At 47.2% G+C, this 14,269-nt stretch overlaps 6 protein-coding genes across 6 annotated transcripts; 2 read left to right on the forward strand and 4 right to left on the reverse strand.

Annotated features, from left to right (window-relative positions):
* Positions 1-122: 122 nt before the first annotated feature.
* Positions 123-927, forward strand: ARB_03104 (uncharacterized protein; the record flags this gene model as incomplete). The annotated part of the gene is made up of 2 exons (XM_003010357.1): positions 123-324; positions 437-927. 2 exons carry the CDS (start codon positions 123-125, stop codon positions 925-927), a joined length of 693 nt encoding a protein of 230 aa, XP_003010403.1.
* Positions 928-1,076: 149 nt separating this feature from the next.
* Positions 1,077-2,360, reverse strand: ARB_03105 (uncharacterized protein; the record flags this gene model as incomplete). Its single annotated transcript, XM_003010358.1, has 1 exon — positions 1,077-2,360. The coding sequence occupies one exon, from the start codon at positions 2,358-2,360 to the stop codon at positions 1,077-1,079; it is 1,284 nt and encodes a 427-aa protein (XP_003010404.1).
* A 378-nt stretch (positions 2,361-2,738) lies between these two features.
* ARB_03106 (uncharacterized protein) lies at positions 2,739-3,407 on the reverse strand (the record flags this gene model as incomplete). Its single annotated transcript, XM_003010359.1, has 1 exon — positions 2,739-3,407. One exon carries the CDS (start codon positions 3,405-3,407, stop codon positions 2,739-2,741), a length of 669 nt encoding a protein of 222 aa, XP_003010405.1.
* Positions 3,408-5,473: 2,066 nt separating this feature from the next.
* On the reverse strand, positions 5,474-8,075 carry ARB_03107 (MFS transporter, putative; the record flags this gene model as incomplete). Its single annotated transcript, XM_003010360.1, has 5 exons — positions 5,474-6,649; positions 6,800-7,132; positions 7,272-7,332; positions 7,393-7,611; positions 7,699-8,075. 5 exons carry the CDS (start codon positions 8,073-8,075, stop codon positions 5,474-5,476), a joined length of 2,166 nt encoding a protein of 721 aa, XP_003010406.1.
* A 265-nt stretch (positions 8,076-8,340) lies between these two features.
* On the reverse strand, positions 8,341-9,787 carry ARB_03108 (uncharacterized protein; the record flags this gene model as incomplete). The annotated part of the gene is made up of 4 exons (XM_003010361.1): positions 8,341-9,197; positions 9,271-9,337; positions 9,514-9,668; positions 9,736-9,787. The coding sequence occupies 4 exons, from the start codon at positions 9,785-9,787 to the stop codon at positions 8,341-8,343; spliced, it is 1,131 nt and encodes a 376-aa protein (XP_003010407.1).
* A 691-nt stretch (positions 9,788-10,478) lies between these two features.
* Positions 10,479-12,878, forward strand: ARB_03109 (Leucine carboxyl methyltransferase family; the record flags this gene model as incomplete). The annotated part of the gene is made up of 3 exons (XM_003010362.1): positions 10,479-10,819; positions 10,903-11,106; positions 11,270-12,878. The coding sequence occupies 3 exons, from the start codon at positions 10,479-10,481 to the stop codon at positions 12,876-12,878; spliced, it is 2,154 nt and encodes a 717-aa protein (XP_003010408.1).
* Between the last annotated feature and the right edge of the window lie 1,391 nt (positions 12,879-14,269).

The following is a 14,269-nucleotide window of genomic DNA, read 5'->3' on the forward strand; positions in this document are numbered from 1 at the left end:
TTTTGGAGTATTACATAAGCAATGAGATAGGGCTAGTGCAAACAATGCAAACAAGCTCAAGTTCGCGCTGAAGTGTAACGTATGCCGTCTCTATCAGATCTACGGAGTACAAAGGGATATATATGCCAGTGGAGGATACATCCCACTATTCAGCAACAATTGAAGGGCTCGCAGTGTCGAAAGGCATACCATATCTCACTATGATTAGCCCACGGAGTATTTTATTAGCCCTTCTGGCGTTCTCTCCCTCTATCCACGCCCACGGGTCCCACGGCGATAACCAAGATCGCTCCAACCTCGACTGGGCAACCCTCCATATGATGGGTACGTTTATTATAACATCGAGTCCAACCAGCAGTTTCGTGGCTGAATGCTCTTTTGCTTTTTGTAAAATATTTGGCACGAGTGTGTCTCTGACAAGTAAGAACTGTTATAGAGGAGCACCACATCACATCATTCGACGCCAGATCCTTCTTTTCACTACACGACTATGATAACTCCGGGGTATGGACAACAGACGAAGTCCGACGAACGTATGGTCTGGATGATGAATCGAATGCGGCATTAACCGAAGAACGAAAACAACAAATACTTCGAGAGGTTTTTAATATCTTCGACCCTCTAAAGACAGGTGTGATTTCAGCCAACGACTATGTGCGTCTCACACAGCAAGGCAAGAAGCTGCCTGATTTTGGAACTGGACCCGGACACCATGGCGACATGGAGTACGAATATGAGATTCATCATTTTGAGAAGTACCATGGAGATGATGCGAAAGAGGAAGATTTGACCCATCCAGAGGATATCGAACACTTTAGAAAGCACGACAGGGAGTATGCCGAAAGCCTCAGATTAGAGAAGCTTGAAAGCATGGATATTGTGCTTGCCAACATTCCTGCCAAATTTTTGAAAAGTCCAAGCGCGTAAGCTTTCTTGTTCAAATTGTTAGGCTGATGCGTCTGAATGAATAGAATGCTGTATGATTCCATTTAGCATGTTTAATAGATTTCTAATGCCAGTGTATATACCATACTACTCGCCAGTATTCTTCCCAGTAAAAACTTGGCTAAGTAATTTCACCCTGTGTTCTCACGGTCAAAAATCTGTGAAGGTTGGATATTCAGGTCGAAAACGCAGTGCATCACACCTGGAGCATAACTCTTGACCTCCTCAACATGCACACACTCTACCTCGCTCGAGGCATGACCATCTATAAGATTTTTCTTGGACTGTATTCTTTGAAACTCTGCAACAATTGCAGCCCGCTTCTCATGTATTTCGTGAACATTGACGTTTTCATGAACATGAACCCAACCACCCATCTCTGGATCTATCAAAGATATGGCAGTACCCCAAGTATCTTTGGAACTTGGTAAGAGGCCCAGGTTAGCATGTCGTATTGGCTTCCAAGCGCCCCTTGCCTCCATCTTGGCCTTGATGCCTTGCATAACACCAGCAGCGAAGGTGTTATCACCGTGGAAGGCAACAACTCGCAGGTTGTCATCTTCCACCATCTCAATCAAGTCATCAATCCCATCAACCATCCCTTCATTGTTCATCTTCAGTATCTTTATCCCCCATTTATTTGCTTCACATCCTCTCCGCAGGCCTTCAATGGACCAGCCGTTAAGCTCCCAAGCCCAAACCCTGGCAACACCCATTTTCAAATAAGAAAATACAAAATAGCCTATTCCAGCGTACAGATCTATCACGGAAATTTTTTGAACAGGTTGACACAGTTGCTGTTCGTTCAAGCCATCAAAACTTGATTCTAGTCCGAGAATTCTAGCCTTCTCCACGATATTCCCACGGCTAAACATTGTGTACAATGGAGCCCAAACTTGGGTTATCTTGGAGTTTTGCACAGTCTTCACCCAAAATGCCTGCTGAAGATCTGTCTCTGATGGGTCTATATTTTGATCTGTTGAGGGTATCATTGGGCCAAAATCTCCGTATAAAGGGATGAGATCAGTCGGGCCTCGTACTTTATTCTCTTTTCCAATACGAGTAGTAAGTGAAATAGGAGCATTGACTGCTACATGAGTTATGCCCATTGGCGAAAAAACCTCCACTATGCAGGCGTATAACTCTTGCAGTTGGGCATCGGTTAAAAGGGAAATGAACGATTCCCATTGAGGGCTCTTGTTGAAAAAGTTTGGAGGGAGAAGAAGAAGGGGTTCGTATATAGTAAATCTTTTACTGACAGAAGACAGTAAACCGTCCAGATCAATATGGTTGTCCAGCATGAATGAAGGCTCAAGATGATTGTCAATAAAGAGTTTAACCGCACGCTGAACCGAAGGGTTTACAGCCTTCTTTCTTGGCCTTCTATCAGTATTTTGCAGTCTTGCATTGTGCATTCTCGAATATGTACTGCGTATACTCCGTCCGATTAACACCTTGTCAGACTCAGCCAGATCATGACGGATAGTCGTCGATCAGCCTCGAGATGGTTGAAAATCCACAACCAATCACGTGATGGTTCATTGAGCTCGAAGCTTAATATTCTTGTTTTGATATCAGTTTTAACCACAGACGAAGACAACGAAGCAACGATGAATATCTGAAATAACGCTGCTAGAGGGACATTCTCTTATTTTAAAATAAATTAAATCTTCTGCCAAGGATAAAGGTCGTCTTGCACGAGCTGTAACTAAGCTGCTAACTAGGGTCGATCTCCACATTTATTCATGGCGTGTCAACTCCAGACAGAGCGGTATTGAGCCATCAGGTTGCCCCTAGACAAAGACGATCTTTCTGAAAAACGACGTTATGTGGAAGCTTGCTTTGTCTGGTGAATTCCAAGCACCCAAGATCTGATCTGGATAGGTCTCTTTCGAAGTCACAGTGCGGAAAAAGTTCATACGCCATTTCGAGCCCTGTGGAGTGTCCACGTTAAAGAGAGCAAGAGGGATCTGTACGTTTGAAGTCCACTTCCCTTGGGTTTGAGCAAGCGATGTCTTCGAGGTGATTCCGTCTGCTATGGGGTTGCTGATGAAGGCGTGGTCGAATGGAGCACCGTCTGTTCGGTTTTTGGATGGGTTGTAGACAAAAGCCTGGTATGTGACATTGTTGGGGCTGACTTCAAATTCAAGATATGTTGAAGGATCGGCATGGCCGGTAGAGATAAAGGCTTCCATCACTTCATATTTCCAGATATCATCGTTTATCTTTTGCGAAGGGTCGAAGTAGAAATACTTTTCGTCCTTTGCCTCAAACTTCAAGCTGAGTGTCTTGCTGTTATAGCAAAGCCTAATGGTTGTCTGTGGGAAGGGTTTCTGGTCAGGAACAGTCTTGTCGAAATTAATCACAGCATTCCAGGGACACATGGGAACCTGGACGACAGGGTCATGGGCTACCGCACAGCCGACAGCTGTAGCAACCGCAAGGACAGAGTGAAGGCGCATTTTCTAGAGATGTCTGGATATGTCAACTCTGTATGAAAGGATCTAGAGGGAGGAAGCGCGGGACAATATTTTCAACCAACAACTCCGGGCTACATGGGAGGGCGCATACACTTTATAGCAGCTGCCATGGGTACATATCTCTCTTGCAGCTCTGGACAGCAGTGACAAAGCGGGAAACGTGTATTATCATCCCTGCGGAATTATAGCACCTGCAGGCAAAGCTGTCACTAGCTTCTTGAACGGAATGAAAACAGCTATTAGCATTCCCCTGCGGTGGAATGTAACACTCCAATAGGGCCCAGGTATGGCGATTGGTTGTCCCCTTGTTCCTTGATCGAGTCCAGCCGTCCTGGACCCTAGAAGCTCATTACCACGGTGCCAGCGACATGTTTTCACCATGGCTTCGATTGGTGAACATGTGGAACATTAATCCTCGACGTTGCACTGTGGGATGCATCACGCGCGTGGCAGCAGGCCGACCCACTGCCATCCTCCAGCTACTCGTATTGTGAACGGCAAAGGAGCGAGATTTGACCTGGAAAGGGTATCAGGATGGAGGAATAATATTGCCTGGCCTGGGGACGCCCGAACGTTGGGACTCCATCGGCCATCGGGCACAAGGCCGAGTTTGGGTGGAGTGCATACAGGTACTCCGGTCATATATATAACTTTGGGAGGCCGCTGCTCGGTAAGTATTTGCCTTCATAATACTGAGCTTGTCTTGCATTAACTAACTACTTCACCTTGTATTAAGCTGGTTAACTAACTAACTTGTTATTTTTTGCCTTTGGGAAGGAAAATAAATGAACGCTCCCGAGCAGGCAGTCAACCGCCCACAGAGCGTGGCACGAGTCGGGGAGCACATAAGCAGTTGAGTCACTATGAATAACTCTTACTTATCTCTATTTATGCATCAAAATACAAATTGCATGTCGTCGGCCGACTCGAGCTTCTTTATACAAACACAGGGCTTGGTATTGATCGCTGCACAACGTGCATTCAAGGTATTTCGCCAGGGCCCGGGAAAGTCCAGTAACCATATTGGATGCAAGATCCAGATGAAGACGATGAAAAAGCGCCTCTCCATCAAAAAACATGGATCATCTATCAGGCAGCAATTAGTTATGAGTGGCTGATCGTTTGACGTTGGCTCGTAAAATGACGATCTTCCAGCTCGCCAGAGCCATCTCACCCGTCTCTGCCCAATCATAGACATTGAATGATGAGAGATTGACGATAAATACGATATCCAAAAGAGGGACTATAAATAGTCCAAGTATATATACCTTAACTGTCCCTCAGCCTCATTATCTCTTGGGAAACAGTGACCCCAACCCCCCCTTCCCAAGCAGAACCACTCTCCGACATTTCCCTAGCTAAGTCAAAGACAGCTTTTTCAAATATGAAGCCTCTTTTCGCCGCACTTTTACTCTTGCCTACACCCATATTTGCAGCTGTGGGTGGTAGATGCTACGGAGAATGGAACACAGATCGCTGTATTTGCTTGGATCATAACGTCTGCACCAACACTTATCATGGGTGGGCGTACCAGGGAACTCCGGAGACAAAGAACTGGGCCTGTCCCTTTGATGGAAATAACGTGTGGGGATGTGAGATCTCTCCCTGTCCAGGCAAGGGAAGGACTGCAGTATGCAAATGGAAAAACGAGTGCATAGGAACCGTACTTCCTGGTAGGTCGAATATCCAGATTCTTGATGTCCTGTACGAGACACCTAACATATTCTAGATCCGGTTTGTCCTGGCGGCGGCGACTTTGTGTGCTGTCAAAATGCCTGAAGTATTCCTTTACTGCTTGACCTTGGAGCAATGACTTCTTTACCTGAATGAGATAGCTGGAAGTGTGCTGTGATGTCATGTATAGGGTGTTGGATTGATAGGGTGTTGGATTGTTTATATATATCAATATACATGCCTGACCCAGTCTTTGAATGACTATGATGCGTTTCGTGTCTCATAAGTTATCCTTTCTGATTTCCTAAACCGAGATTTACTCAAGAAGTTCCCGCCTCTATTTATACCCTTATGTTCTATTCCATCCCACAGTTTTAAATGCGGATGTTGCTCCTTGGAAGACTGGGTAGGCACATCCAGACTAATAAACAGAGTATCAATACTCCTAGTATGAACGGCTGCAGAACCTCGACTCCTTTTGCCTGGGCGATGGCACCAACAGCAAAAGGCAACGTACTTGCTCCTGAGGCACCCATGGCCGAAGTGAAGCCAATTGCAGCAACGTGGAGGTTTCTTGGTAGTAGTTTCGTTGCTGCAACAACACCTGCTGGGAACAAAGGCCCAAGGAAGAAACCCATAAATGCAACAGCGATAGCAGAAGCATAGAAGTTAGGGACAAGCCAGAATACCAGGTCCAGGCCAATACAACATCCAAGGTAGAACACGACGGCGTGTTTTTCTGTTTTGAAACATCTAGGGGTAACAAACCCTAGGATCATCCGACCTAGTGTAATCCCCAGCCAGAAGCCTGTAGCAGTGACTCCAGAGTCAAAGGGTGAACCATGCCGGACATTTATCATGAAGGTTACAATCCAACCTCCCAATCCGACCTCTGCTCCGGCGTAAATTGCAAGGAAGATACTGCATATCCAGGTTACCCGGTTACTCAACGCTTCTGCCATCCTGGTCTTGCCCAACAGCTTAACCATAAGCTTGTTTGCCCGTACCGGGGGTGTGTAGGCATTGATGTTGTTTCCATGACCTTCAACTTCATCGTATGAGTCTCTGTGAGCCTCTCGATATCTAGATCCGGTTGCACTCCAGAATGCCGGGAGGGAAAAGGCGAGAGACAAAAAGGAGGCTCCGGCGAGCAAATAGTAAAACTCGTACCATTCCCATCCGGCCTTGGTAATAAGAGCAGTTGCAATGAGAGGAGCAAGCATTCCTCCTAGACCATAGAAGCCATGGAGTAGACCGAGGAGTTCATTTGCATTTGCCATGCCACCTATCCATGCATTCCAAGCTGCATCTGCAATTCCGTTGCCGAAACCAGCAAAGATGAAGGCAACGATAAGAGCCGGATATGGTGGATGAAGACAGACAGCAACATAAGCCAGTATATGTGAACATGGTCCCAGGAAAGCAATACCACGCTGACCCAACTTCATATGGATCATGTTGCTGAATGTCGCTGCTGCTGCATAGCCACCCAAAGGCGACAAGAAGATCAGAGAGACGACTGTATATGAGATGTTGTAATGTTTTTCAATCTAGATGTTTCGGTCAGCTCAACGCCGGGAAGCAGTTAGGGGTAGTTAATACATACATATGGTATCACAGCCTGGATGATATCAAAAGAAAAGGGTCAGTTAGTTATTTGTCAACCACCTTGGCTGTTTCTCGACAATGACGAAGCTCACCCCATATGCTGCATCATTGGCACCGAGGATGATGAAGGTATAGTTCGCCGCTGCGAACCTCCACAGGTTGATAGCCGGCTTGTTCCATTTCGGCAGATTCGAGTGAGATGAATTGATCGAAGCAGCACCTCTATTCTCCTCGTCAACTAGCAGTATCGAAACTATAAGCACTGGCCTACCTGGTGGGTTGGCTAGATGGCTAATGGCTAATTCATACCTTCTCTCATCTCCGGCTGGGGAGGAGGCGAGTCGATGCAGCCCTGGCTGAGGGTCGTCAGCGGGACGCTCATCTTGCCCACCAGCTGCCCGAGTTGCTTTGTTCTGGATAACCGACTATACAGCTAACTAGTTATACGTAATGTCCTACGGCGGGAGAGGACTCGTATTAAGAGGACAATGAGGATGATAACGTTGACAGGATGGCGAGAAGACGCAGCCTATATATATATGGGGACTTCATAAGCCTAGTTACGGCCAACTTGGAACTCGATCTGCCGGGAGTCCAGCACTCGGCGGGAAGCTGGTTGACCTGGCTGGGTCGACGGATAGCCCGTCCCGCATGGAGCACCGCAGCTGGAGGATTCGTGGTTTACCTCAGTGGAGCCAGGAGGCCCATAAATCGATGGATTTTGAGAAAGCCGGTGAACCCTGGACTGGCCCTCCTTCTGCGGGTGCCGGGGTTAGTTGCGCCCTTGTCTCCGGCAGCGAAGGAGAGCCGTTCTTTGGTGGCCGGAAACCCGGAATACGGCAGATAAGAATACGATGAACGCTTGGGAGCGATCTGATGGTTCTCTTTTGCGTCATTGCGAGCTCTAGGCCAAAAGATACGGAGTGATGGTCGTGGTGCCTCCGGGCTTGGTATACGGTTCGCCCCCTTTCACGCATGACTTTATATCTACCTAGGTATGATCTCCGTTGTGGGTTGACTGGACAAACATGTTCCCTGCAGGGAAGGGAAGACGAAATTGGGTAGGATGATCTTCGTGCGGAGAGATAGGCAGACGAATGCATACATTTGAGTACCGGGGGCACACTGCTTTAGCCATGCAGCAGTAGTTATTGAGTAGAAGAACAGCAAGGAATTAAGTAGACAGACATCCATAACACCCTCACGATAAAACGCCCTTGCAAGCAACAAATAAAAAACACAGATGCAATTCGCTCGTGAGAAGGGAAACGAGTGAGCTGCCTTGAGACAAATGCCAGACACCAAAATAAATGATAAAAAGACGAAGAGAAACGATTTTAAAACGTCAAGATGGAGAGAGATAAGCATGATTGACATGATTCACCCGCTGCAGTACCCGCAAGCCCACCAGCAACCCATCGCTAGTGGTTTTACTTATCTTCAGTTACTTTTTCCTTCTCATTGGACGCTGCCATATTTCAGTCTGGCTAGGTCAGTAATCAGCTGCTGACGATCCCAGTCTCTCGCTGGAGTCGAGGACGCTAGAAACGTAATCAAATCAGCGGGCCTGGCCATAAATCGACAGAATATCAAACAGAGAAAATGTGTTTCAAAAAGTAAGGGGAAGCTAGACTTACGAATACTGTTTAGTCAGTGTACCCTCGCCGCCTTTCGAAAGATCGATGTTGAAGACGTAGAAGACACCATCACTCGTCACCACCATCACCTGGGGCGTATTGCTACTCATTGCAACAACACTTCTCACAGGCCCGGACCGTGCCTGCGCATTTGCAGTATGCTTGGGCAGTTTGATCCAGGCGAAATCGCGTGCTGGCTCCCACATCTCCGTCACACCTTTAGGTAGGTATCCGCCTACCGTGGCAGCAACTGAGGTTCCGAGTGTCTGTGAAGTGCGTCTTATTAACCCCATGAACGTACCATCGTGTTTGCGTCCTAGGAATCCATCCATCTCCGGCCCTTTACTACCGGAAGTTTCACGCGGACGGTTTCCTGGTGGTGAACTGCTCGCGCTTCCAGTTGAACCGGGAGAGCCGGTTGCTGTTCCTTGGTGGCCCAGTTTGAAGATATGCACTGTCTCCGTAGCAGATGAGACACAGAGCAGGGTAGATGTAGTGTTGAATGACATGCTATAAATCGTCGATGGCATCGATCCTCTGCGAAATTGATACAGCTTATGGCCGTCAGGGACTGAAAAGACACGAAGAATTGTGCCCTTGTCGGATGCGGTAGCAAGCATGGTGCCATCATTGTTCAATGAGATACACGACAGTGGTGATCGATGCGCTTCTATAACATTGATGGCTTCAAGCTTTTGGGCGTCGAAAATCAACACCTCTCCATTCGTAGGAGCAATGTGTGAATTCCCTGGAGGAGTGTGGGTAGGAGCAGTGAATGATGGAGGAGGAGCCTTTTGCGGAAGCGGATAGGCAAGATAGCAATTATCGGACGATGGAGACAGAGCGCAAATAGCTAGATAATATATGTATTAGCCTGGGTGCGCGAGTTAACCAGGAAAAGACGTCTTAGATATATGTAGTCTTACCGTTTGGATTTGGTGATGTTTCAATCGTGTACAGCAGTTTCATCGTCTGGATATCATAGACGTAGATCTGGTCCTCCAGTACGATAACTAGGCGCTTTCTATTGAGGCGCACAGCGAGCACAGTTGTAGGGAAAGTCAGTTCACAAATAATCGATTGTCTCTAAAAGATTCAGGCAACCGTTAGCTATTCTATCAGGTAGAAGGTATCACGACTCTGCTTCTCCAAATGAATTACCCACTCACCTTTGTATTCGTGATTTGAAGCCGACGAGGAGAGAGAATCAATGCGACAAGCGAAGTGGAAAATAGCATCTCCAGCATGGCGATATTTCCTTCTTTTGTCTCATAGCTCTTCACGAAGGGGTCGGTCGAAAATATGCGAAAGCCTTTCGCGGTGCCTGCACAAGTCCGCACTGGTTAAAAGATGTTTCCAGTACGAAAGGCCATCCATGTGAAGAGTCATACCGACAGCTAGGTAGCTGTAGTCCTGGTTAAATGTTACAAAATTCATCGCCATGATGCGCCAAGTTGTCGCGTAGAGAGCGGAGTCGAAAATGCAGACAAGACGGTATGACTGGAGAGTTACTCAGGCAGCTCAATGTCACAGATAGCGAGGATAACTTCAAAACTCCGCAAGTCGTTTCTATCTGTGGGGGGAGGTCGAGGGTAGGTCTCCAAGTCTCCGGGCGTCTGGAGTGTTGCGTCAAGCGTCCGAGGTGGCAGGCATTATCCAAGAGTAGGTCGAACGGTGCGGCCAGAGACACAAAAGATGGTACCGAGGTGGCCAGTAGGTGGCGGAGGCAAGGAGGCAATATTGTTGTGCTGTTGGAGGCGTGCTGAATGTTCCGCCGAATGTTGAAATGGCGACTCTGGCAAATATAACGAGTTGATGTTTTGAGCAAACATCGCCAACGAGAGGAAAAGTGACGGAAGTCATACGCAGGTGCAGGGTGGCTTGGCCGAAAGCGGCTTAGCGCCCATCATATGACGCACGGGAAGATGCACAGATCATTTTTGAGGCTTATATCATGTGACTCTTATCGATAAGCTAAAATTATTTTTTATCAAGGCTTGGCATATTTTTCCGCTCCTGTCTCTTCGTTTGGCCCTGACCAACCGGGCTCATGGTTTACCATAACACAGACTGTGTTGACGCGCAGCTGCAGAGTGTCGGGATTTTATGAAAAGAGCAAAGTAGTGTTATGACGATGAGCAAAACCAACGAGCTCCAGACGGAGAAAGAAGCGGGCATGGTGATGGGGGTGAGCGTTTTTGTTCTATTTGCCTTCTTTTTTTTCCATTCTTTATATTTTGCTAAGACTTTATTCCAGACGAATGGAAGTAGTATCGTTTCCAAGCGTAGCGTTGAGCGGATATACTACAAGGAACCTCACTTCTTTCGGCATTTCGTCAAGTCCTCCCCCCGCAGAGCGCCCTTGATAAACCGGGGGTATTGGTTGCGAATGTATGCTATTGAGCATACGGTCATAGAGTTCCTCAAAGAGGCGACAGGACGTCCAAAACTAGTCATTAATTTTGGATGTGGATTGTAAGTTTGTAACTTCCAGCATCTCGGATATTGACTGAAAGAACTTCATTCACACACTCACTCTTCTAATTTGTTTTGTATAGTGACCCATTAGTTTTTCAACTACTTTCTCAAAATCCAAGTCTATGTGAAGATACTATATTTGTTGAGATTGATCACCACAAAATGATGTTGGAAAAATGGGAAGCCATACAAAGCAGCCCCGAACTTAAGGAGCTTATACCCGACGCAGTTTCATCAAGTGAGGATGGTCCTGTTATCCGCGCCAAACAGTATATTGGAATTGGGTGTGATCTTGGAAATCTTTCAGAATTGGAACAAACGCTAAAATCCGAAGTGGACACATCCAAATGCTCCATACTGTGCACTGCTGAGGTAGCTTTAACTTATATGGCAGTCAAGGCCGCTGATGCACTAATATCATGGGCTGCGAGACTGAGTGATGGTCAGCCCTTATTTTCCTCTTACATTCTTATACGAGGCTGGGTTGATTGAAGAGTATTTGCTAACCAACTCATCATCAGATACCCAATTCGGGTTGTTGGAGCAGTTCTTCCCAGACGGCCCTGATCATCCCTTTGCAAGAACCATGATAGCGCATTTCACTAAATGGCGTGCACCGCTTCAATCAATTCACATATATCCCGCATTAGCCCAGCAGGAGCAGCGATTCCTCAAAGTAGGCTGGAAGCAAGCAAGAGCTAGAAGCTTGTGGGAAGCCTGGAGTGACCCCAGTTTCATAACTGCTGGAACACGTGCATCTCTCGACCAGTTTGAAGCCTTTGATGAGTGGGAAGAGATTGCTCTGTTTGCTTCACACTATTTTTTGCTCAGAGCTAGTACGCGGGCGACAAAAAGCAATAGCAATGACGAAGCGATCGTTAATACAACTACAGAACTGTTAGATACTCAACCCCGGATGACTGCTAACTTTAAAGCAGGTCCAACCCATCACAGGCGATTTGGGGCCTTATTTTCTTTTGGTGACCAGATTGGTTTTCATGCGGGGTTGGGACAACAAGCTCGACTTTCGTCTACAGATACATATGTGCAATCGGATGCCGCGTATGCCCACGTAAAATGTGTACCACGAGAGTCGCTCCCAGCACGGATATGCCATACCATAACGCAGGTGTCGAATAACAGATGGCTATTAGTTGGAGGCAGAACCGCGCCGTCAAAGGCCTTAAATGATACCTGGTTAATGGAAGGGGATAGGTGGCGACAATCGTGTCCTGTTCCAACTGCAACCTTTCGACACTCGGCAACTGCTGTTATACTTCCTAGTGGCGAAGAAGGCGTCCTTGTTTACGGCGGAAAAACATCGAATGGAACCGTTAGCGGGGAATTTTCCTTGTGGAGAAACAACAGCGGCATAGAAACTTGGACAGTACTATCGAAAAATGGTAGCTCTTGCATGCCGCGCTTCGGATCTGTCTTGTCTAGCATTGGTAAGGGGAGAGGAGTCCTTACTGGAGGAATGTCTCAAGATGGCATAGTGCTGGATGACTTTTGGACATGGGAGATATCCACCGATGATACTGGGGAAATATATATCCGGTTGACAGATGAGAAGGCTCGACTGGAAGTTTCTCATCCACAAATATCCAAATGGGTTAGTCGTTTTGGTTCCACGGCGCATCGACTTGGAGGGAGCCTTGTTCTCATTGGAGGAATTGCTGTTAACGGGTGTATACCGCATGAGTATGAAATCTTAACCCTGGACCTCAGCGTCTTTGAGTACGACGATACCAGTGAACTGTCTGTACCGATAGCCTGGAGATCTCCTGTCTATGCACGGCCGCTTTTGGTTGGCCATAGTTCCATCTTGGTTGGTGGCGGCAGAATCTTGATCGTAGGTGGAGGAGCAGTGTGCTTTGCCTTTGGCACATACTGGAACAATGGCACCTGGGAGTTATCTTCTGGAAGCTCTTATATCAGGGATAATGAATGGCGAATGCTTCGGCCATCGCCAGATCCTCCTATATCCAGAACGATGAGAGATGGCCAACTGTCGAAGCTGGAACATTTCACCGCCAGCACTGGCATCAGGAACTAAAAACTATTATTATCAGAAGAGTTCCTGTTTACTATAAACTAAAGGATTATTCTGCAAGTTAAGATTCAAAGATACCAACGAAAAATCAACGCCAAACATAAAGCGCACCTGAAATACCGTCACAGCGTTAGTTAGGCTGCGGGTAAATCGTTTTGGATAGGCATCGCCTTTCAAGGGAGCGCGCGGGAAGGCACTGGACTCTCCCAAGTTTAACAAAAAAAAAAAAAAAAAAAAAAAAAAAGATCACCTGCTGTTAACTAAGTGACGAGCTAGTTGTACCGTCCAACACGCGCGTCGTTTCCATTCCTAGATGTGTCTCGTCAAGCGACGCCATGATCTTGCATAGCTCGAGAGCAATGTGAGTTGGGCATCAGCGTGCATATACAAGTACCCTATTGGCTTGCTCGAGCACCAGAAAGGGGATCGAAATAGAATGCAGAAGGCTTGTGCTTGGATCAACTCTTCGATCCTAGCGCCGTCCGACTTGACCCCGTGAATTAAGGCAACCCCCGAGAGTGAAGATGGCCTGGACGCTTCACTTAATATCTCTTCTCCACTGTGTCTCCACCAGTGGCATCATGCTGACTATGTATAATGACTTCTTCCACATATACTATCATGCAACTGACCAAGAGCGAAGATGAAGCAGCCAGGAGATGGTAAGAGTTGCGGATGGCGGATCGTCAGAACGGTGTAACCCACACATTCCCTCACCCTCGCGGTTTCCTTCAGTCATACTTTCGCTGGTTAACCGATGGATTGAGGGCGGACGACAATATCCATATTCCTTTTCTTCCCTTGTCCATCCCTGGTGCGAATATGCATTACGAGCGCAGTACATTCTTGTTTTCAGGGTGCAAACACGGAATCAAGGTCGCATCCTTGACCTGTCGCACCTCCGGATGTTCCGCTGCGGTACATCATGGGAAGCCGTTGAACCAGCCAGCTACCTCGCTCCAAGCACACCATGATCGTATTACCTCCTCTTCCTCAACAGTCTCACCCTCGTCCTCCTCGTACACGCTTCATCTTCGCCTCGTTCTCTCCCTCTTTCTACAGCGCAGCCCGAAGCCTCTTTTCTTTTGATATCAACTTTACCTTCTCCGTCCTCTATTTAACCTTTCACGTGATCAGAAGCTTCCATGCATCACGTGCTCCTATTGGTTAATTCAACCTCGAATGCATTCGAAAGCGGACTAGCGGCCCCGTTCCTCTCCACTTTTCCGCGTTCTTTCCAGTTGGACTCAAAACCTTATTGGCTGCTTGTACCGAGTACCTCGCGCTTGCGGGCGGCGGCTAACTAACCGAAGTACCCAGTACCTTGTCTCCATCGATCCCCGCCTCCGACCCTTCTTTTCCACTCCTCCACCATCCACCATCCATATACTACT

The sequence above is a fragment of the Trichophyton benhamiae genome (genome assembly GCF_000151125.1).
Source record: "Trichophyton benhamiae CBS 112371 chromosome Unknown contix01456_5.r1.exp, whole genome shotgun sequence".
Lineage (NCBI taxonomy): Eukaryota > Fungi > Ascomycota > Eurotiomycetes > Onygenales > Arthrodermataceae > Trichophyton > Trichophyton benhamiae.